The sequence below is a fragment of the Sceloporus undulatus genome, unplaced genomic scaffold, assembly GCF_019175285.1.
Source record: "Sceloporus undulatus isolate JIND9_A2432 ecotype Alabama unplaced genomic scaffold, SceUnd_v1.1 scaffold_24, whole genome shotgun sequence".
NCBI classification, from domain to species: Eukaryota; Metazoa; Chordata; class Lepidosauria; order Squamata; family Phrynosomatidae; genus Sceloporus; species Sceloporus undulatus.
In genome coordinates, this window is record NW_024802946.1 from 328959 (window position 1) to 350653 (window position 21695).

The window sequence follows — 21695 nt, forward strand, 5'->3', positions numbered from 1 at the left end:
CCCCCCCCCCCAAAGTCTGGATGTCTTTCCAATTATTTAAATATATAACTTTTCATGTCCCACACTGTTTGCTCCTCCTTCCTGCCCCCCACACTGACTGTCTCAAGACTTTTGTCTCTGTTTTGCCCCAGAGAGCTCCTGTTCTCTTGCTGTATCACTCTTGGCCAATCTCACCCTTCTGCAAAATCTGCAACCTTCTTAAAGCACCATTTAGATGAAACTTAAGTTGATACATGCCAATTTCCCTAATGTTTATATATCTTAAAATGCGGAAGAGGGGGAATTAAAACATCAAATGGATTGTGGAGCTGAGACAAGATGAGTGTTATGGAAATCAATAGTTGAGTCAGATTTCTCCAGATTGGCTCTCCTGAGCCAGGCAGAAGAGCAGCTGAGGTGTATTTGCCATCCGTGTGGTGTAATTTCATGCATACTTGTACTGTATCTAGAAATTGCATTCTGCAAATGGAACCACAGCCCAGTCTCTGATGTTTAGGCTGTATGGCTACCATTGCAGATCATGAAAAATCTTGCTTTTCAAAAGAAAATTCTGTGAACCTTTTAATTGAAATATTGTTTACGTTGATGTCTTTCACACTAGCCAGTGTGGGAGGGAGACTCTTTAAGACCACATTTTCACATATAATAGTTAGATTATGTTGGTACTACAGGTATTGTATTCTGTGAGATTCATATGTGCATACACAGTAAGCAACAGTGACCAAAAGTGGGTGGTTAAAGTGGGTAGTTAACATAAACATGGTCCATGCTAAATCTCTTGGAAATTTCAGAAGGAACGGAGTCAGCAGCAGCAGCAGCAGTTTTATTCGCCAACCCTGAAAATGCAGCAGGAGAGTACTATGAGCGAATCCACAGTCTCTCCCCACCTGTCCATGCCTCTGCCCATCTACAGCATAGCCACCACCGCACTCAGCACCACAAGCAGTGTCCCAGCCTCGGTGATAGTCAGCAGCAGCGTAGGCGCAGTCCTGCAGCCGCCTGCCAGCCGAGAGCTGAGCCAGAACCACAACCTGCCACCGGTGGAGTCCAAAATACCTCAGTTCTCAGCTGGCCCTTCCCAGCAGGCACTGGCTTGCCAGGTAGCCCTTACCTGTTTGCAGATCCACAAAGTTGCCTTGCTTTGGCCTGTTCTCCTGCCTTACACCCTCCTGTCTAACACGTCTGGGCATTTTTTCTTAGTTTTCCCCTTCAGCTTCTTGCTTTCTTCTGCACCTTCTCTGTGCAGACCACAAAGAAAGAGAAATGTTAGCATCTCATTTAGGCTTGTGCTTGCAAGCATTCTCCCACAGTTCAAAACAAAGGCTAGGAGGCTTGGGTGTTGGTGGTGATAGGATTTTTAAAGATAGCAATGGAAGTCTCCCCCTTGTGGAAACATTTGAATAAGACAAGTGGGCAAACAGACCAACCAGGAGGTATATTGACATTCCTGCTCTCTTACAGGAAGATTTAGCTTCTTGTACTGTTAAGATGAGCAACAAATAAAGGTGAAAATTTGCATAGGTCATAGAAGGATAATTTAGTTCCTAGAGAGCTTTACAAGCCTCTCTAATGATACCCAGTTTGAGAATGGAGAGAAAACTGAAAGATAGTGGTGACAATGACTGTTTATACAGTCCCATCAAGGTATGAGTCATTTGAAAGCGTACATTGAGACAGTTGACCCTCCACAGAGGAGGTTACAGTCCAAAGATGGGCATAACACATATGAGCCAACTTAACCAGGAAGCTTCCAGACATGAAACAGAAGCAGGTGAGTTATAGCTATCAGCACAGCTTGGTAGGAACAACTCATTAATTGTTGTGGGTACACACACACACACACACACACACACACAGCTACACATACACAATCCAGAAATGGGCATAAATCCCCTGCTCCCTTGTTTTTATCAGCCAAAGTGCTGTATCGTCTTCCTTCTCTTCCTGGATCCTGTTGCCAGTCTGTGGCCCTCGCCTGTTTGTCTCTTCTCCCTGTTGCTGCTCTTGCTTGCTTCCTTTTTGATCCTCACTAACCCTGGGAAGTCTGGTGGAGTTGCTGCTGCCTTCTGTTGCTTTTCTTCCCGTCTTCTCTGTTCCCTTAGAGTTGCACATTGCACATGTGGTATGTTTCTATCTCTTGTCAGAATGCACATCTCTATCCTCGCTGTATATCTTGGGTGGGGTGGGAGGTGGGGGCTGGGGATGAATAGCTTGAGTCTCTCTGTGTGATATATGCATGTTCAAAATGTTGTATGAACTGGCAGAGGCCTTTCTACAGTGTGGGGATGGTGTAGCTAAGGCATGGTGCCAGGATTCAGGACTCAGGCTTCTTGAGGAAAGATGCTGTGTAACGATTTTGTGAAAATAGAGTAATGACCAAGTATGTTTTCTGTAAGTACATATTTTCTATTCTCAGATGGAAAACACTCTTAGAAGACAATAGTTAACTATTGGAAAAATATAGAATTTTAGGATTTACTGTTTGTAAAATGTTGGTGCATTTTGTGCACTTTTTTACAGCATTTCCTTGCCAAAAAAAACCCCAGAGAAACTTTTGAAATTGTTTTGTTTTCATAATAAAACAACTATGCCCATCTTTAACAGTCATGTGAGAATAGGGAATTGAGTAACAAAAGTAGTGTTGGAGGTGAATTTCAATTTTAAGTTGATTTCAGTAGCATCTAGGAAAGTTTTTTGCCTAGGACAATGTTGAAAGGAAGTGTGTGTTCATGTGGGCATTAGAAGGATCCTTTCCCTTCTCCCAGTTCACCAGAATAATAGCAGAAATCATCTTCTTCCTCTCATCCCTGGTACCTTGCTTCAGAAGAATTATATTATATAATGAGTTAATCTCCAGTGGTACCATCCTCCAACATCTGATTTTGGGAATAAGCTGCCGCTTAAGCCAGTGGGAGAGGTAGAGGAAGGGAGCAGTTTGAGTCACACTCAATAGGATAACCTTTCAGAGTTGGTTTCAACGTTTTTGTTGTTATTTTCACCTTAATTAAAAACAAGCTCTTGCCAAAAAGCTGAAGCAGTGAAATAAATTTGGCAGATACCCCCTAAGTATTCTGGTTGGATGACATATAGATTTGACAGTCTGCTCCTGAAATCTTCTCCTTTTGACTCAGGGTCAACTGTGTGAACCGAAGAGAAGGGAAGAACAAGCAGCCTCAAGCTGGCAATTGTGAGCTTTTGGACTCCATAATTCTTGTCAGCTTCTGTTGGGTTCTGGTGCCTAGGGACATCAGAGTGTTTTCATGAGCAACTTCTAACCCAATTTTCCTCTTTCCCTTTTCTTCCTTTTCTCCCACCTCCATCCCCAATGGTCCTCTTTCAGTTGCCTTCAGGGCAACAGAAACTCCCTGGAGCTTCCCCATCCCATTCACTACCTCATCCCTCCATGGGGGAGAGCCCCCAGCTCCAGCCCACACACCTCTCGCAGATGCAGTCTCCACACCAATCCCGTCCTCCCTCGCAGCCTCAGCCTCTTTCCCGGCCCCCTTCCCGGCCTCACTCGAGGCCTCCTTCCCAACCTCAGACATTGTCCCGGCCTCCTTCTGAGCCCTTGTCACGGTCCTGCACCCCTCAGACTCAGATGCAGAACTTGTATGTGATCCAGAATCAAATCGCTTCTTCCCCTCATGGCCCCAACCAACACCCCCTTCGGCCCCCCTCACAGCCTCAGGTATCATTCCAAGCACCACAGGCCCAGCCGGAGGGGCAGCCTCAGTTGGCCACACCACCACATCTTCAGCTACAGGTTCAGCTTGCCCCCCAACTTCAGCCCCAGGTCGAGACCCAAGTGCAAGCTCGGCTCCAATCCCAAATTCAGGCTTCGTCGGAGGTTCAGCACTCCCATTCCCCTCATTTCCAGCTTCAGTTCTCTGCCCAGGGCTCCATCAGGCCTCCCACACCGACCCAGACGCTTCATCTCACCGCAGAACAACAGAGGAGTTTCCAGATGGTCCCAAATCAGTTTCAGGCGCTCTCTGCAATTCCAGCTTCTATACCTCAGCAGAAGCAGCTCACAGACCGCTTTCAGCAGGTAGAACACGCATTTTGAATTAAAAAAAGAGCTTGCTAGGATAGGCGAATCACTAAACTATAATAATGCCATATTTTTTCTTCCTACGTTTTCCTTATCCCCACCCCCTCCAAAAACTCAAGAGGGACTCCGCTTAACTGGAACATGTCCTTCCTTATTCCAAATACATAGAGTGAACAAGGTTTATTTAAAGCATCACAACCAGTTGCTGAAGCTAAATGACCCATGTTTATGCCACTTAACATATACTGATTTTTGCCACTAGGAGGCCAGGAATTCCCTGTCTTAATGAAAATCTAGCCAAAGTTATCTTTGATTGCTGCACTAATTGAATACAGAAAGCAAATGTAGGAATCCAGCACTTACCTAGCTATGCTGGTTGAAGCTTTTGGGAACTTCACTTCCCCAACATCATCTTCTGGAAAGTCCTATGATTCCCACTTATATTCTCTATCAAAAAATATCATGTAGCAGTTTGCAACAGCAATGCCAGTGGGTTCCAGGGCTTTGTCTGGGTGAACCCTAATTCATGCTAGAACTGGAAGGCACTGGTACCTGGCTGTCCTGACATTCTCTGTCTTATTTTTTAAAAATCTCATCTAGGTACCCCAGGGGATTATCCTGCAAACGAAACAGCCAACCTCCACTAGCCAAGCGCCACCTGTGCTGAGCCAGTTCAGCAGCCAATCCTCTTCGGTCCTGGTTAGCAGCCAAGGACAGCAGCAGATCACAGTGACGACAACTCAGGCGCCACCCATTCCTAGCCATGCGCCTGTCTCCACTGCAGTTCAGCCTTCCAGTGCTGGTTCTAGCAAGGCAGCCCCAGTGCTTGAAAAGGGGCAAGTACAACGAGAGAGAGGAGGAAGCGGCGGTGGTGGTGGAGGAGGAAGTGGAGGCCAACCTGCCCAACCAACAGCACACCTCCAGCAGCAAACACCCGTGTTGGTCAAATCAGTTTCAGTCTGTAAGTTGATCAATCTCTCCCTGGTATGCTTTGGTGGCAGTGTGTTTGAGAACTCATTCTCTTTTTGATCCATGAGTTTGTGTGTATCTGCTTCTTCATTCAGACAACAGGAAAGGAAGGGTTTCTTTCCTTCTGCTGCAACCACTCCTCTAACTCCTCCTGTGACCACCCAGAAGTGGTCAGGGGTCCTGTAATATGTCAGTGATGTTGAGTTTGAATAGAAAAGTTACCACCTTGTAGCCATTGGGGCTTCATTGTTCCAAGCTCAGAAGCACCTCATCATTATTAGGACCTGTTCAGGGTTTTTCCAGCTTGGGATGGTGGGACGAGATATTGGCTGGCATTTTCTTGATGGTTTACACTGATATAACAATTTATTACTTGGGCATAAGGCACATTTTGGTGTGCTATGTTGCAGTGGCAGGGGATGGTTGAGAATTTATTGTGGTACCAGAGCTCTCTATCAGAGAGAGCTAAAAGTCTCACAAAACTACACAGTTCCCAGAATTCCTTAGCATTGAGCCAGGGCAGTTAAAGCTGTCTCAAACCGGATTATTTCTACAGTGTGTTTTGGACCTATATCTCTTTTTAGAAGCTCTAAAATATGTGTCTTTATGTCTTTTTCTGTAATCTGATTTGTTTGTGTCTCCCCCCATCCCTGCTTCCCAATTCTCTAGCTGTTTCTACTGCAGCCCCTGCAGACAGCAAAACATTTTCCAGCAGCTCCACAACTATATCTGGAGGCAAAGCAATCCCAGGCCAAGGAAAACCTGCAGTTCCTCTCACTATACAGCAGCCAGTTCAGGTGGGATTGCTAGTACAGGTTTTTTTGTAATAAAATGTAACCATGCCGTTGTTATCAGATTTTTTTTAGCACTATTGCTATCGTTCTTGCTGAACCATCATCCTGAATCAGAAGCAACATCATCCTACCCACGAGGTTCATTGTCTATAACTGCTTTGTGAGTTATCAGTGTTGGAGTTAGAACCATGCATACACACCTGCCACTTTGAGGAGGTATAGTTCTCATATGTGACCTATACCACTTCAAAACTGTATGGCTCAATTTGATTCTTGGGGACAGGGCAGCTGCATTTCAGAGTGAGTTGGAAGATGCCTGTTGTATAGTTCAAAATCACTGTGCCCTCTTATGGCATAAAGAGAAAACAGCGAGCTGTCCATATTAATATAAATTAAGCCAATGCCAGGAGAGGTTTTTATTCATCCTGAGGTCAATGTACTTAAAGCAATTTAAAACAGAGAACAGAGTGAGGCAAAGCTCCCATTCTCTTTTTCAACATGCAGATGTACATTCCTTCATTATTTATTTTTCTATTTTTGGCTGATTACATTTGACCTATAAAGCAGATTGGTGTAATTCATCTGTAGTCAGCATTTAGTGTCTGATCTATGTTCTTCACATGTTGTCTCTTAGAAAGATAGTTTTGTTAAAAGTGTAGAGGTACACAAAGTACTTTATTAAAGAACTTCTGTCTGAGAAGCCTCTAAATTGCCAGTGGTGTAGTTTTGCCATTGCTGGTTCAGGCTGAATGGGCAGGATATTCTGAAGGCAGTCAGGCCCATTTTGAATTCTGTATGCTGAGCACACTTCTAGCAACTCAGTCAGAATGGGGAAAGGTGTTCCCGTGCTCTCAGCTAATACTGTGAACATGCCTTCATTCATCTTAATTACTGGTTAATTAATTAAACTCATTATAATGTAAGCAGCAGTTTATAAAGGCACTAGTGATCCATGTAGGTAGTAAAGTTTTACCACTGCAGCACCAAAGAATCCAGATAAGATTCATTTCCATCTCCATGGGAGGTAGCAATGCCTTGGCATTTGGTTTCTTGCTGTCTGTGTTGCTAATAGCTTGCTTAGTGTATTGGTTTTTCATTTATTCCAATCCATGTAGTTTAAAGCTTCCTCCTTGCTACTTTAGCAGGCTAAGCCTGGAGTAATTAGCTCTGTGTCAGGCCTGAATCTGGGGAAAAGTCCACTTCAGCTCCAAGTGGTTGGAAAGAGTTTGCCACAACTCATGCCTTCAGCACCTGCCCAAATCCAGCAGCAGGTGAGGAGAAACACAATATGTCACTTTTTATGGGTCCCTTAATGACTTCTTTAACATGCTTTTACCTTGGCACATTGATTTAAGAGATCCAGATTCGACTCCTCAGAAATTCACCAGATGAGCTTGGGATGGTGATTCTCTGTCTTTTAGCCTTTCCTACCACACAGGATTATTGTGAGGTTAAAGTGGGGAGGAAGAAAAGCCATGTGTCTTTCCCTTGGACTTAATCGAAGAAAGCTGGATATAAATGTAGCTCATAAATAAAGTGATACATTTATCTTAATTTCCCAGCACCATCCTTCCAGCCCTGGCCTGCTCCCTTTTTCAGATAGAAATTGAAATGTGTTTTTCTATGTGGTCTCCAGTTCAATTATTGCACCTTTGTTCTTATGTTTCCTTTCATAATCAGTATGATAGCAAGCTTGGTAGCCTGAAGAAACCAGCCCCGATGCTACAGCCCAGCAAGGAAGCTTGGTAAGTCCCTGATGAAAAGACATCCAAAGATCATGCAATTATAGAAAGAGAAGCACAGTACTGGAATGATGTTAATCAAAGCTTGCCCTACTGAATTTCCTATGGATAAAGGTCAGGCTCCTAGTCACTGACTGTCCAGTGTGAAACTGCATATACATATCTGGGCTAAAGTAGTGGTATGCCATCCAGAGCTTGAATAGAAGATGGAGATAAAAAGGGTGTCTTGTGGCACCTTTAGGTCAAGAGATTTATTTCAGCTTGAGCTTTCATGGATTACAGTCTCTGTCCTCAGAAAACGAGGTACAGCATTCAGGCCTCAGCTGTACTTGCAGAGGTACATGATTGTTGGAATGGGGTTAGAATTGAATGGGATGCATAAAATAATCAAATTATTAACACTGGCCCTCAACTTTGAAAGGTTATAGTGGGCTTGATATTCTGGGTTAAAACCCCTTTGCATTCTTTCCTGCTGCTTCCTTTAGTTTCTTGGAGCAGCTGCATAAACACCAAGGAGCGGTCCTCCATCCTGATTACAAAACCTCATTTCGGTCATTTGAAGACGCTTTACAGAGGCTCCTACCGTACCACGTTTATCAGGGAGCGCTGCCTTCTCCCCATGACTATCGGAAAGGTGAGTTGATCTGGACTGCATGGCATCCTTTTGGCAATATGGAATCTTCAAATATTTAGCTTAACTGTATTAGGTAATTCAAAGTTTATAGCAGTGGTTCTCAAACGGTGAGTTGAAACCCGCAGGGAGGCACCAGAGTTACTCGGGGGGGGGGTGAGATTTGGAGGCCCTGATCCCAACACCTCCTCTTCCTCTTCTTCCCAAAGCTTTTCTGTCTTGGAGGGGGGGAAGCAAGGAGGGCACTTAGAGGCTCCAATTGAGGGAAGAGGAGAGCTATTTCCTTATAAGATGTTAAAATATGAATATACATGAATGTGTGAATCAAAATATGCACACTAAACAAACAAAATATTTTTATTCATATACTACATCAGGTGCCGGGGTGGCATGGTATCCAGATGTAGATGTAAAGGGGGTTCACAAAGGCATTTAAAGAAGCAGCCAGCAGGGGCTAGTAATTTAAATGTTGGACTGGGACTCTGGGAGATCTGGGTTCAAGCATGCACTTAGCCATGGAAATCCACTGGGTGACTTGGGCAAGTTGTACTCCCTCAGCATAGGGGAACGTAATGAAAAGCACCTTCTAATAGGTCTTGCTGAGAAAGCTCTGTTATAGGCTTGCCTTAGAGTCTCCACAGGCTGGAAATGACTTGAAGGAATACAACACATGCACATTTCCTCTTTACAGGAAGCAAATATATGACCAGCTTTTCTTTCCACCTTCCTCACTCTGCTTTTTTCTAATAGATGAAGAGTTTGAAATGGTGTCAACACAGTTGTTGAGACGCACACAAGCCATGCTGAACAAATATCGCCTACTGCTCTTGGAGGAGTCACGGGTAAGCTTTTTCTTCTTCAGCTGCCTCTTTTTCAGTGTTGCCAACAAGACTCGAAGATATTCCCCAGAATGTTTTACCAAAATCTACACAATTCCCCAATATTTACCAGAATAGTCAGTCAGAATCCCAGGAAAGAAATTAATTAAATTCCCTGGATTCCAGGGAATTCTCCAGAAATTGGCAACACTGCTCTTTTTCTTCTTTCTTGTTTTTAAAGAAAATATCTTCATTAATATTTAATTACTAAAAACAATACCCAATAAAGCATCAATTCAGATACTAGTGAAGAAAATTCAACTAACAACTAATATTAATATTCAACTGCCTCTTTGAACAGGTAATTGTTAATAACTAGTCTAATCTAACCCTGGACTTTGATGAGCTTTCAGCTGACAGGCTCAATGGCCAAGAGGCAATCCAAATGACTTGTGCGTTGTTGTGGTTAACATGGTTCCTTTTGTACTGTGTTAATATCTTTAATTAAAAATCAGCACAAGGCAGCAAACATTTTATGAAAAGAATACTGGGATAGGATTGTTCTTACATTAGACATTTCCACTTTGTTTTAAACAAATCCAAGTTAGGAATGAATGCAAATGATGCCAGTCTGCTTTTATTGACAATACTTGCTTAGTCTGAGCTCTGAGCTTGATACCTGAGATAAATATTTAATTAGGAGATATTAAGTTATTTTCTTTCCTTCTGTTTGTATTATAACTGATGTATTTTTATTTACAAACAGAAGGGGCAGCAGAATGAGTGTATCCTCTACCCTCAGTTGCCTGACAACTTTAATATAGGATTGTTTCATTAATCCTTACCACACATTTATCAGAGTAGAATTTAAAGCATTGTAAAAAAAATATTGCAGTCTTCCAAAGGAGATGGCAAAGGGAAGGAGACTGCAAGAATATATGAATTTGAAAGTAGAGTGTCAAGAAGCTCAGTCTGGTTGTTCTTAAAAGCAAAATCTGCACTTGCTTTGCCTCCACCGGATCCTCACCGTTATTTCCTGCTTTTTTGGCAGAGAGTCAGTCCTTCAGCAGAGATGGTGATGATCGATCGGATGTTCATACAGGAGGAAAAGACCACCTTAGCTCTTGATAAACAATTAGCGAAGGAGAAGCCTGGTAAGAGGGGAGGGGTGTTGCTTTTTAAAATTTGAGTTATGCCTTGAATGTATTATAAACCAAAGAGTGCCCCTGAGCATGTCCGAACAACTTTTCTGTCACTAATGGGTAACCACCATCGGCCTCTGTAGCTGCCATTATGAAGTTAAGGCTTTCCAAAGCAAATAGTTCACTCTGAGGCAGGCTTGACATCTGATCTTCTTGGGAAATAAAATTATTGAGAGTATGAGATACAGAGACAAATGTGGGGTTATCTTAAGCGGATATGATTAAAAGACATAGTCATGTTAGTTGGTTTCAGCATATAGGAGTTCTCTCTGATCCAGCTCAGTAATACATAGATATCTCCAGCTTTGAGGCAAGACAAGCTCTTAAGCCGTAGTTTGGTTTAAGAACTTGGTTTGTTCATCAAGTTACAAGCTCTTTCATATATCTTGTTTCTAAGCTGACATACAATTATTGAAATGCAGCCACCATAGGTAAAAGCGAATGTTTTTTCTCTTCCAGATGAATATGTTTCTTCCTCTTCGCGGTCACAGAGTTTTGCCTCATCTATGGCTCAGGGCTCTCTGCCTAGCAGTGTCACTTCAGCTTCCGAGAACCTGAAGACACCTCCAGTGCAGATGGCAACCCAGATCAACCCCACAAAACTGGTCATCAAGCACAGCGGAGGCTCTCCCTCAGTGACGTGGGCCAAGGCCTCTCCTTCACTGGATGGTGATGAAGATGCCTTGCCTTCCAGGAGCAAGCCACCTATCAAAACCTACGAAGCCCGGAGCCGGATTGGACTGAAACTGAAGATCAAGCAGGAGGCAGGACTTAGCAAAGTGGTTCACAACACTGCCTTGGACCCAGTTCACCAGACGCCACCACCCGTCTGCACAGTGATCAAAACAGTGGACCAGCATTCAACATCCTCAACTGTTGCTGCTGCCACCACCGCTACCACCACCACTGCCACCTCGATGGCGGGGCAAATGAATGGGACAGTTGACCACATCACTGCAGCTCCAACGGAGAAGAAACCTATTGTGACTTACTGCAGGCTTCCTCTTCGGAAGACTTACCGGGAGAATGTGGATGCTTTTGTAGCAGATAAAGCGCCAGATGCCACCCTGAAAGGAAGTACTCCAAAAGCCGACATGGTGCCAAGCACCCTGATCATCAAGCAGGATGGTGGGTCCAGGAGCGTCATTACTTCCCACAAGACTCATGAGAGTTCCTCTGTGTCTGTGGCAGAGAAGGGCAGGCCAGAGGAAAACACCAAACATACTTTCTTCAACCGGAGTGACGCCCGTTCCCTCGTGATGCAGGAAAGCCCTGCCCCTCCCAAGACCGACGATTCAACCAGTGGCCTTATGAAGGAATTAGCAGAGGTTGAAGATGAGTTTTATCACCGGATGATAAAGACCGAGCCGCCTGACCACGGTTCTGCTCCTGAACTCGCATGGGAGGTGCCTCTCCCGCCAGCCAAACGTCGGAAGTCGGAATCTTTTGACGTGGACAATGCCAGCTTCTCCAGTGACAGCCCCCCAGATGACTCACTTAATGAGCATCTACAGAGCGCCATTGACAGCATTCTGAATTTGCAGCAACCTCAGGCTGGGGGCCAGAACACCCGAACACCCTCCTCTTCCTATAACTCCTCCTCTTCCCCTTTCTCCTCCCCTGTCCACCGCACAGACACATACCTTGCCCCCAATCACAATGGCGGCCTTGGAGCAAGGACGTTGAATAGATAACAGAAATGGAAAGTGAGCGGAGACTGTACAAAGCAAGCCAAGGACTGAAGCTGGAGCAGCTTCTGTTGGCTGGAAAATGGTTGGAAGCCAAGGTGCCCCTCCTTAGAGACCCTTAGAGGATGGGGCTGATACCAGAAGGGAAGCGTGAGGGTCTCAGGCGGAGAGGGCAACAAGAATGTCCTACAGAGGCTTCATCCATCCAAGTGTTGATATGATGGGTTTGGGTTGTTGTAAAGTACAAGCTGCGGCTGGATTTACAATACGCTTGTCTCATCACATGCACCGCTAAAAGAAGAAGAGGAAAGTTCAGCAACTGCCAGGCAGGCAGGTGGGAGGGGGTTGGATTGGGGCCGATAGGTAGTGTTGGCTGTGTAATATTTAGATTCTGTAACAAATTGCTAATTTGAATCTCTGAATGATGATAATTGGATTTATTCCCCCCCCCCCCCCGCCTTTCAAAGTCCGCTATTCTGTTGAGAACGTTTTAACAAATCCCGTGCCCAAAGCCAGCAGGGAGGCCAAAGCAATGGGGCAGGGGGACAAGTCCCTGGGAGTTGCCACAAAGGGCAAGTATGTAATTGGTTTTTGTCAGGTTTCTTAAGTTATTTTAAGTATAAACTATCTGCTTTCTTCCCCCCCCCCCCCCCTTTCTTTTAAAAAAAAAAGTAAGTTCTGAACAAAACGCAAGAAAGAGAGGTGAAATGATACAAACACTAACACTTAAAAGCAAATAAAAAACGGTTATGAGTTTATAAATCAACGAGTTGGAAAGAGAGAACCAGTCTCCTTTTGGGTGCGGATGGGGCTGGTTAATATGGCCGTGATGAGCGGAGTAAGGAAGGTTCTGACAAGAGGGTAGCTGTCTCTCCTTCCCTTTTTGACATAAAACAGAGTCAGGCTGACCGTTGCATAAGAGTGGGCTCTAACTGAAATCTCAGTGTTCACATACTGCAGTGTAGGTAGCTGCTCCCCTTGGTAAGGCAGGCAAAGGCAGGTAGACAAGCAGTTTCCTCCTCTCTGTATCTTTGTGTGCTTCCACCTTTTGTATAAGTGACTGTCATGGTATGAATTATTCTTTCTGACCTTTCTTATTTTTAAATACACAGCTTGGCCCTTCTCATACAGCTACTTGCACATGAGTTGTGGGAGAGAATAGGAACCCCTTTGGCGGGATCTGTCAGCTTCTCGCTTTAGTCCGCTGGAGGAGAAGAAAGCAATGCCAGCCACACTGGGTTGAATCAAGACTAAATTAATTCATATCTTAACTTTCCTTGTGGATTTCATTAGTGTGGGGCTAACCTAATCTAGATCCAACCCTCGATCTTCTCCGGAGCCCACTAATACAACTCTGCTGGCCACTGCGAGAAATAAAAAAGATCCATCTTTGCAGTTGCGCAGTTTTGTGCTATTTTCCTGCTAGACCTTTGCAGCTGTGGAAAGTTGTTTTTAAAACGAATTTCACTTTTCTTTCTCTGATTGTCTCTTTTTTTGTTGTGGTCTATAATTTTTCTTTGTTGAGGCCTGGTAAGCCTTATTGCAGTACAACTTGCAGTAAAGAAGTTTGAGTGCTAACAGTAAAGGGGGGCTGTCTACCAATAAGTTTCCCCATGTGTCAGGTATATTGTTTTGTATGAGGACAAAAGAATTCCAGTATCATGGCCATCAAAAAGCCATGTTTCCTAGTCTACATTGGTCTTGTCTCCAAGAGAAAAAATGGATAAAATCTCATGTTAAAATTTGCATCACAGGGGTGACCTGAGATCAAAAATTTGTCCTTGTAACAGCTAATATAAGATGCAGTCTTTGGTTAACAGCAGCCTGGCGGAGTTGAAAATCAATCACACCAGAGACTGATATGTAGAGAGTAGCCTTCAAAACAGTTGTACATGAATCATTCCAAGTCTCTCTCAAATAATGAAGAGTTTCCTTTCCCCCCAGAAGTGTTGACAAGACCCCAGACAGAATCAAGACTAAAGGGTTGCACTCACTGTGGTAATAAAGGTGCTGTTAGGCAGTCCTTCGCCTTTAGGTTCCTCCGCTCCATAGTCCTTCCTCTTCTGCCTCTCTAGCTCCCTTGTCCCTGCCAGACTTTGCATAGCTACTCTCTTGTACCTTTGGAAGTGCCATCTCTCTTTCCTCTTTTTCCTTTATGGCTTAATGGTCCATCACCAGAGACTAGGCAGAGTGGCCCTTGGTGTACTTAGAAGCTTAGAGAACATCTTTCAGCTTGCTTCGTCAAAAAGCAAGGACCTCTTCTATTCCTCCGCAGCTGGTCTGTGTGACAGCGGAAAAGAGAAAACGGGGCAAGCAATGCCTTTTCATCAGGCAGCCTTCTGTTCATGGTAAAATGTGCAATCTTGAGTTAGTGCAGAACTCTTTCGCAAGCAAAGTGGAAGATGCTCCCTTTTTTAAAAGAGCACAAGTGCTTGCTCTTTGAATATTTTTAAGTCGCACATACTCTTACTGCAAGAGAAGCGGCGATGGCAATATTTTTCTGCTTTATATCCCTTTCTCATGGTGGACTGCAGGCCAACATCTGTTAGCAGCAAATCAGGATCATTATTACCCTTTTAGTTTTCAAGTTTTCAGGGCCCTCCATAGAGCACTGCAGATTAGTCGGCATTTCTTCCTCAGTCTTGCTTACAACCCAGTCTTAAAGTGCAATACCAACAGCGCAGATCCAGCCTTGATTCTTAGTCTTTTCAGGCTTCCTCAGTGAGCTCCTCACTGTTTTACAATCTTCCAAACTAACCCATAGATGAAAGATTTAATGCAACAACAACAAAAAGAGCCTGCAAAAGCCCAGACCACCTTTGTCTATATTTTCAGTGCCAAAATGTCCCTTTATGCTATGGGTGAAATTGATTGTAGAGACAAGAAGGGAGCTTGCATTCAAGAAACTTTCAAAGCCAGGCCGTGATGTTCACTTATGCTGTTATTACTTCTTTGTGGAGCAGTTGTGAGGTGAGCTTCTCCCCAAAGATCCTATCTCCCAGAGTGGGAATTCTTCTCTGCCATCAAGAGAATTGATATGAGCATGTAGAAATCCTCCCGTTTTTGCAACAGAGAAGGATTTTCTGCATAACTTAAGAAAGGAAAAGCAAATCTTCCTCCCCGCTCTCAAAAAATGCCTCGAGTCAAAGCCTGCTTCATAGCAACAAGGGTTTTTCCAGTTCAGCCGCTCTGAGCATTGGGTTAAACTGAAGTGGCAATGCCCAGAGCATAGCTGCATTTTTTATGTGTGCCCCATTTTTGTTAGTGTGCCTCCTCTTTTGACAGTGTCTTCTTTCCAAAATAGGCACTCTGCCTGAACTCAAAACAGACTTGTATGCGCTTGCGCACAAGTTAGAAAGCAGCTATAAACAGCTGCAGTGTTCAATAAATGTCTGTTTAGAACTGCCCTGCAACAGCCCCTTTATCTACTAATAACATTGGATATCGTCTTTTGTATTATTCCCATTGCCTTCTTCTTTCTTGTTTTTATTTTTAAGAGAGAGAGAGAGATACCTTTCTTGTTATTACATTCAGATGAAAAGCAGAGCAGCCTACTTTGTTGGATGCCTTTCCACAATATAAACCAAGAGCAAGACTATGGCCAAGTACTGGAAGTCCGACTTTGTCTTTTTGGAATGGTGCTAAATCCTCTGCGTTCATTCATTAGCTATAAATCTTTGGTTTTCTCTCTTCTACTTTCAGAATTCATTCTTTCTTTCTTTATTTTTAATGCTATTACGATTTCAGGGAGGCAGGAATTTACTGCAGCTGCCTTGAGAATTCCTTTGCATTTCTCTTTTCTACATTTGCTTTTCCCCCCCTTTCTCAAGCAGTGCTGAAACAAAACCTCTTTGATATTTGTCTTGAAGATCACTGCCACGGCCAAACTCTGATGATAAATTGTCCTAAGGTTTTGAACTCCAGAGCTTTTTAAACTCCTTTCTTCAGGGAAAATCCACAGAAGCCTGAGCTGAAAGGACCCAGCAACTTTTCTGAATTGTACCTTTAACATATTAAGAAAGCAAGCAATTCTCTTCAGAATATTAACAGCCATTATGTTATACTAGGATTACTCCTCTTAAAAGTTAAAGTTATAGGTATGTTCTTCAATTATTCTCCAAAGGGATGTGGCAGATAGAAAAGTGAAAACAACTGGGTGTCCCTAAACTTGGAATATCCTGAAGCCTCTTTTTTATTCACTTCTCACCCAAATATTAAGCACAAATTAGGTGACGCCTTAATGCAGACGTCCTCAAACTGGCATCCTCTGGCCGGGATGCACTACAACTTCCATAAACCCCAAGCTAGCTAGGAAGTTATGGGAATTGCAGTCTAGTCCATCTGGAGGATGGCAAGTTGAGGAAGCTTGCCTTAACATATCCATCTATTTATTCTGTATTTTCATTCTTAAAAAACAGAGCTCTATATCTTGTCCATAGTTGCAGGAACAGCTTGTACTGAAGCGAGTACTTTTGGGATAACTAGTTTTGAAAGAACAGCCGCTTCTAAATGTACATGATTTGGCAGCCAGGTTATTTGTCCCAGTGCCCAAGGTAGATCTCTTACACCAGTTTCATGGAATTCTGGCTGAGTTTCAGCCATCACTTCATTCTTCTAAGTACATATGGGTATGCGTGCACATACAACACATCTATGTGCACAATTTGCTTCATTGTTTTAACGTTTGTTTGGGTTTTTTAAATGAAGAAAGAATTGGTTTTCCCCGTTCTCCTTTGCTTGTTTGCACCTGCAGGGATTGCCGAACACACAGAGAAATCTCAGTGTGCAAATATTTTGCGCATTGCTCTTCTTGCAAGGCATGTTTGACAGATATTTGCACAGGCATGCAATGGTAGAAAGCTGATCAGGGCCTAGTTTAGAGAAATAAAAGACTGAATTTAGGCCTGCTTTTTTTAAAATAGTATTATTATTCTCTTGCCTTATTATCACTGATATGTTTTGACGAAGGAGAGAGAACTTATAAGTGGAGGTTTCTTGGTTCCATTTTGTTTCACAGACTAGTTTCTAAACATGCAATACATCATGGATGTCCATTATTATTATTATTTTTAATTCTGTCTTATTGTCATTAATTCTGTGGCAATGTCAGGCATCCCCCCCCCCCCCAAATGATAAGAAGTAATGCCCCAAATGCTTCAGTCACGGAACTGGAAAAGCAGAAGATACTGTAAAATTTTGCTCTTGGTCGAAAGCTAATTTTTTTAGCATCATTCCCATCTTCTTTAAACTTTACTGTGTCTTGTGAAGTAGGAATAAGAATTTTGTGTCCTTAAAATGCAGTTTACTGGAGAAGAACGTTTTAGGGGTGTAATTGAACCAAAAGTGAGGTTAAAAGGTCTACATTTCTCTCCCTTTCTCTGTCTTGTTTTGTCTCCGATGGGATGTTTCATTTCCATTCTTACCAATGGTGGAAGCTGCTGAAGAAAATGGTATACCAGAGGCCCCCCAACCCTTGGCTTTTTGTGCTTTGTCGCTCATAAATGTTCAATGCCTCACGTAGATACGCTTATGTCTTTGTCAGAATGTGCATGAGGGGTTTACTGGATCGGGCAGCAGATTCCCTTTTCAAAAATGATCCATTGGGAAAGCCCCCTGTACAGTTCGTATTCATTTCTGACAGGTATTTGGAGCTGTCTCAATGGATTCTCTCTATTATACTGTAAAGAGAAATGGAGATACTGCTTTCCATTTACACATTGTATGGCACACAGTTTAATTGTGCCATTCCTGATTTAGTTTTGGATGAGGCGACATTTTAAATCATCTTTCTTGAGAGAGGAGCAGTTTAGTATGTCCTGAAGTACGTCCCCAATGTTTGCCCCAATTTCCAAGGGCTGCATCCGTGGTGCAGAAATAATCTGGTTTGACGCCACTTTAACTGCCATGGCTCCATGCTAAGGAATTCTGGGGATTTAGAGCTCTGCTCTGGTGTCTCAACAAACAACAATCCCCAGAATTTCCTAGCATGGAGCCATGGCAGTTAAAGTGGGATCACAGCGGATTATTTCTGCAATGCGGATACAGCTAAAATCCTTGTAGAAGGAGTCCAGGACTTGGTCCCACTCTACTGCCCTGATCCAGGATCCTGTATGTACTCTGATGTATCACAGCCTTCCTACACAAACAGGCTTTACCAGCCAGTGGTAAATTTGTTCCCTCCATAAAGTAGAACACAATTCTAGCATCTATGAGAAATTGCCAATGAGTAGAAGGATAACAAGAGGTTCCTCTTTTGGTGTGAAGAGCTGCTGGAGGAACATCCTTCCCAAACAAAGACAACAACCAGATCTGGCTTTGAAGCCACTTGGCTGAAGCCTACGGTGCTCTCCACCTCATAATTCCCTTGTTATGGTTGGGTTCGGGGGAAGAAAAACATACGGTTAGGAAGCAATAAGGGATTTTCTGACTCCCAAGCTGGTGGGGTTTTCTTCTTTTTATATATATAAATATATATATATAAATGTATATGACATTGTTTGGCTTTTTGTTTTGTTTAGTGTCCTTTTATTTTCTTCTAAAAAGTGTGGATTTGGGAATGTCAGCTCATTGGGTTGCCACCTCTTCAGACTGCAAAAACGGTTAAGTTGGGGGAAAACGTTTCCTTCCCAATGAAAGGTTAATCTACATTGGCACTCTTATTATTTTTAACGGGGACATGTATTTAGCACCTGATTCTTTCCAGTATTTTGAAGCATATTTAAAGTGACCATAGGTTTTGTTTTGTTTTGTTTTGTTGTTTTATAAGCACAAAGGTAGAGAGGGGAAATGTCCATCTCTCGAGTGCGTATTTAAATTTACACGGAGTGTTTCTTTTTCTTCTTTAAGGGAGGGTTATTGGAAAAGAGAAGGAAAGAGGCAGAGTGCAGCTCTTGGGAAGCTTCCAACCTGCGCAGTTCAACTCATAGCTCATTTAGAACTTAAAATGGGCGCCATACGAAGGTAAAAAGGCCATTTCCAAAAGTTAAGGAAACCCAGTTAGGTCCTTCTGTATCCTTTGGCTTTCCCAGTAAAAGAAAGCAAAACCTAATACCCCACTTCTTTTAGTATTAAAAAACAAGAAAGTAACCAGGTTTTTTCTTTCCTTCCCCTGCTGGTACCAGTTTGGACTTCATCACAGTTCAGAAAAACAAAATATAGTACTATAAAATAATTTTGTACTGTATTTATTGTGTATAACAATTTTTTAAAAGAATTATGTACATTTAGTACTTCTGTGTAAATTAAATTTGCTCTTCTTTTTTAAAATGGTACAGGAATTGGTTTGGCTTTTCTTGAGAGGAAGGTAAATACGGGGGCTTTGCGAAAGGTTTGGGAAGGGCTTTTTGGAAGAGCGTTATAAAATAATCCAGAGGTGGTCCTGTGATGTGTCAATGCAGAACAACAAGCCTAATAGTCTGCTGAAGTAGAGATGGACCTTTGTGTCGGTGTGTAAAAGTACAGTCAGTGAAAAGGGAACAGTGTCAGTGCTGCAAGAAGAGATTCTTATAACAGGGGTTCATGCCAATAGATTTTATTTCAGAAGTTATTGTATAAAGACTGTCGATTATGTTTGATTACAATCCCTAAACAGACACCAAAATACCTATTTTTAATCAGAGATGCTTGTATGTCAGAATCAAAATAGCTAGCAGTTTTCCCACAATTTTGTATTTCTTTTTTTGCTGGCAGCAAACGTCAGGTTTTTTCCTAACGTAGAACTTGGAAAGAGCTTAATCAATACGGAAACCTTTTACGATAGCCATGAATTATGATCATTCAGTGATTGTTACAATGAGGACGGCTGGATCAGCTCTTCCGAATCAGGATGACTTGATGAGGTCCAGCCACTGAAAGGCAGAAATACAGCCTGGTGAGCTTCCATTTCACATTGGGATTGTGTCAAATTCGGTATCATAACTACTTTCAACTTGGATGAAATGGAAGAAATCACTGAGCAAAATTTAGTCGAAAAGGTAAGACAGCTGCAAAGGTCACCAAGTGTTGAAGGGGAGCTGTGTGTATAGCAGCAAGCTCCTTTGGGCTGGAGAAATCCACTTTGCAGTTTTAAAACTGGCCAGTGAGCTACACTGAAGACTCATGTGAATGCAACTCTCCACACCTGTTCTTGCACTAGCATCTTTGTACACTTTCTCTTATTTGAACAATGAAAGGTATTCATTCCATAGATCAAGGGTGGTAATTGTGTGGCTCTTCAACTGGTCTTGGGCTGAAACTCCCAGAAGTCCTAGCCAGGATAGCCAAAGGCAAGGAATACTGGAAATTGCAGTTCAACAGCTTGTGCTAGTTCCACGGTTCCCACTACTCAGATGAAAACGAAATGCTCATGGATTTTATTTTGGGTTGTTAGTTTAAAACCTGCCAGTTAACCAAAATGCCCCTACTCTGTCCTTTGCCATCTATAGAGGAAAAACATTGCACAGGTTCACCTTGGCTGTTAATGGGTTAATTCCAAAAACAGCTATTAAGGCTGCAGTGGGACTTCACACTCTGGATTGTCTTCTTTTCCTCTTTCATGAGCACATGCACATACTTCACCCCTTTGATGCTCAGCATCAGAATTCGGTATCATAACTACTTTCAACTTGGATGAAATGGAAGAAATCACTGAGCAAAATGTGTTTTTAGTTGTGAGAAGTTGAATCCAACCCCTGTTCCTTACCATGTTTTCAGGCAGGTTCCTAGTATTCCAAGATTTGACCTTTCCTGTTGGAAAGAAACAGGATTTTTATCATGTCAGGCAGGATCTTGAATTGCAAAAAGTGTGCAAATGGTGCATTGGGCTGGCATTTGGACAAAAAAAAAATGGGCTTAAATTTGCACAGTAGTTTATCTCACTGGGTTGCACTGGGCACCTTTCAGCCCATGGCTTGTAGCGGCACAGATGAGGATAAAATTAAACAGTATTTTTAGACAATGCTTTTAACTCCAATTGAGGAAGGAAATGATACAACTAACTGTCATAGTTTGCTGCAGAATCATAGAGTTGTGAGAGACTCCAAAGCAGTGCGCACACACGCACACATGCCAGCTAAATCTTTTGTAAGAGGTGACCAACCAATCTCTGTTTTAAACCCTCACGGAGAATCCAAAACCCTCTGGAGCCATTTCATTATGATAATAAAATGAGAAAGAAGCTATCACTTACGGAAAACACTTTCCAGGAGAACCAGGCAAGTTACAAATTTGTCAAAGTGTATCTGATAGAAACGATTGCTGAATTTCTCCAAAAGAGCCTTGATGGTCTCGTTGTTTAAGTGGAACCCTGTGTAAAAGCAGATTTAGCATTAGCTGCGTTTTGTAGACCTGAATCAATTCTGAAAAATAAACCCACAGGGTTGTTTGCATTAAGATGTTTCAACTAGTAGTTGGTAGCAAAGGGTGGGTGAGTTGAAACCTAACCCCTCCAAATCTTATTTATCCTCTCCTGTCATTCCAGCATTTTGCCCATATTCTAAAGTCTTATTTCTGCACCTCAGGTAGGCTTCAGACCTGTCCCTTCTGATCCAGAATGTAAGCACGATCCCTCCCGCCTTGTAATATATTGTATCAGCAAAGTTCTGTAACTATTTTCCCTCCGTGTTAAAGGTTGAACTTGTGATGCTGCTTGATTGCCACCACCAACCCTTAGTTTTCACTAGTCTATACCTGACTCAGATAACTTTCAGCGCAAACACTAGTATATTTGACTGATGGGCAAAATGTTGTATGGACCAACTGCATTGCTTGTTAGACTCTTCTCCCTTTTCTGACCATTGCTATAGATCTGAGCCCACAGTGAT

At 42.8% G+C, this 21695-nt stretch overlaps 1 protein-coding gene and 1 long non-coding RNA gene across 6 annotated transcripts in view; one reads left to right on the forward strand and one right to left on the reverse strand.

Moving 5' to 3' along the window:
* Window positions 1-19166, forward strand: part of LOC121917580 (BRD4-interacting chromatin-remodeling complex-associated protein-like) — a 77355-nt gene extending 58189 nt beyond the window's left edge. For 3 of the 5 annotated variants that reach the window (XM_042443656.1, XM_042443660.1, XM_042443657.1), the window contains 10 exons: window positions 792-1100; window positions 3341-4048; window positions 4652-5012; window positions 5690-5817; window positions 6957-7085; window positions 7495-7559; window positions 8042-8190; window positions 8938-9029; window positions 10057-10159; window positions 10667-19166. In XM_042443656.1, coding sequence (XP_042299590.1) covers window positions 792-1100; window positions 3341-4048; window positions 4652-5012; window positions 5690-5817; window positions 6957-7085; window positions 7495-7559; window positions 8042-8190; window positions 8938-9029; window positions 10057-10159; window positions 10667-11901 — 3279 coding nt within the window. In that variant the 3' untranslated portion in view covers window positions 11902-19166. The remainder of the gene's footprint in view (window positions 1-791; window positions 1101-3340; window positions 4049-4651; window positions 5013-5689; window positions 5818-6956; window positions 7086-7494; window positions 7560-8041; window positions 8191-8937; window positions 9030-10056; window positions 10160-10666) is intronic. The other 2 variants (XM_042443659.1, XM_042443661.1) reach the window with 2 other exon arrangements.
* A 1891-nt stretch (window positions 19167-21057) lies between these two features.
* The window catches only part of LOC121917574, a 3409-nt gene continuing 2771 nt past the window's right edge, over window positions 21058-21695 (reverse strand). Inside the window, exon 4 of the long non-coding RNA XR_006101062.1 lies at window positions 21058-21178. This is a non-coding gene — a long non-coding RNA (uncharacterized LOC121917574). The remainder of the gene's footprint in view (window positions 21179-21695) is intronic.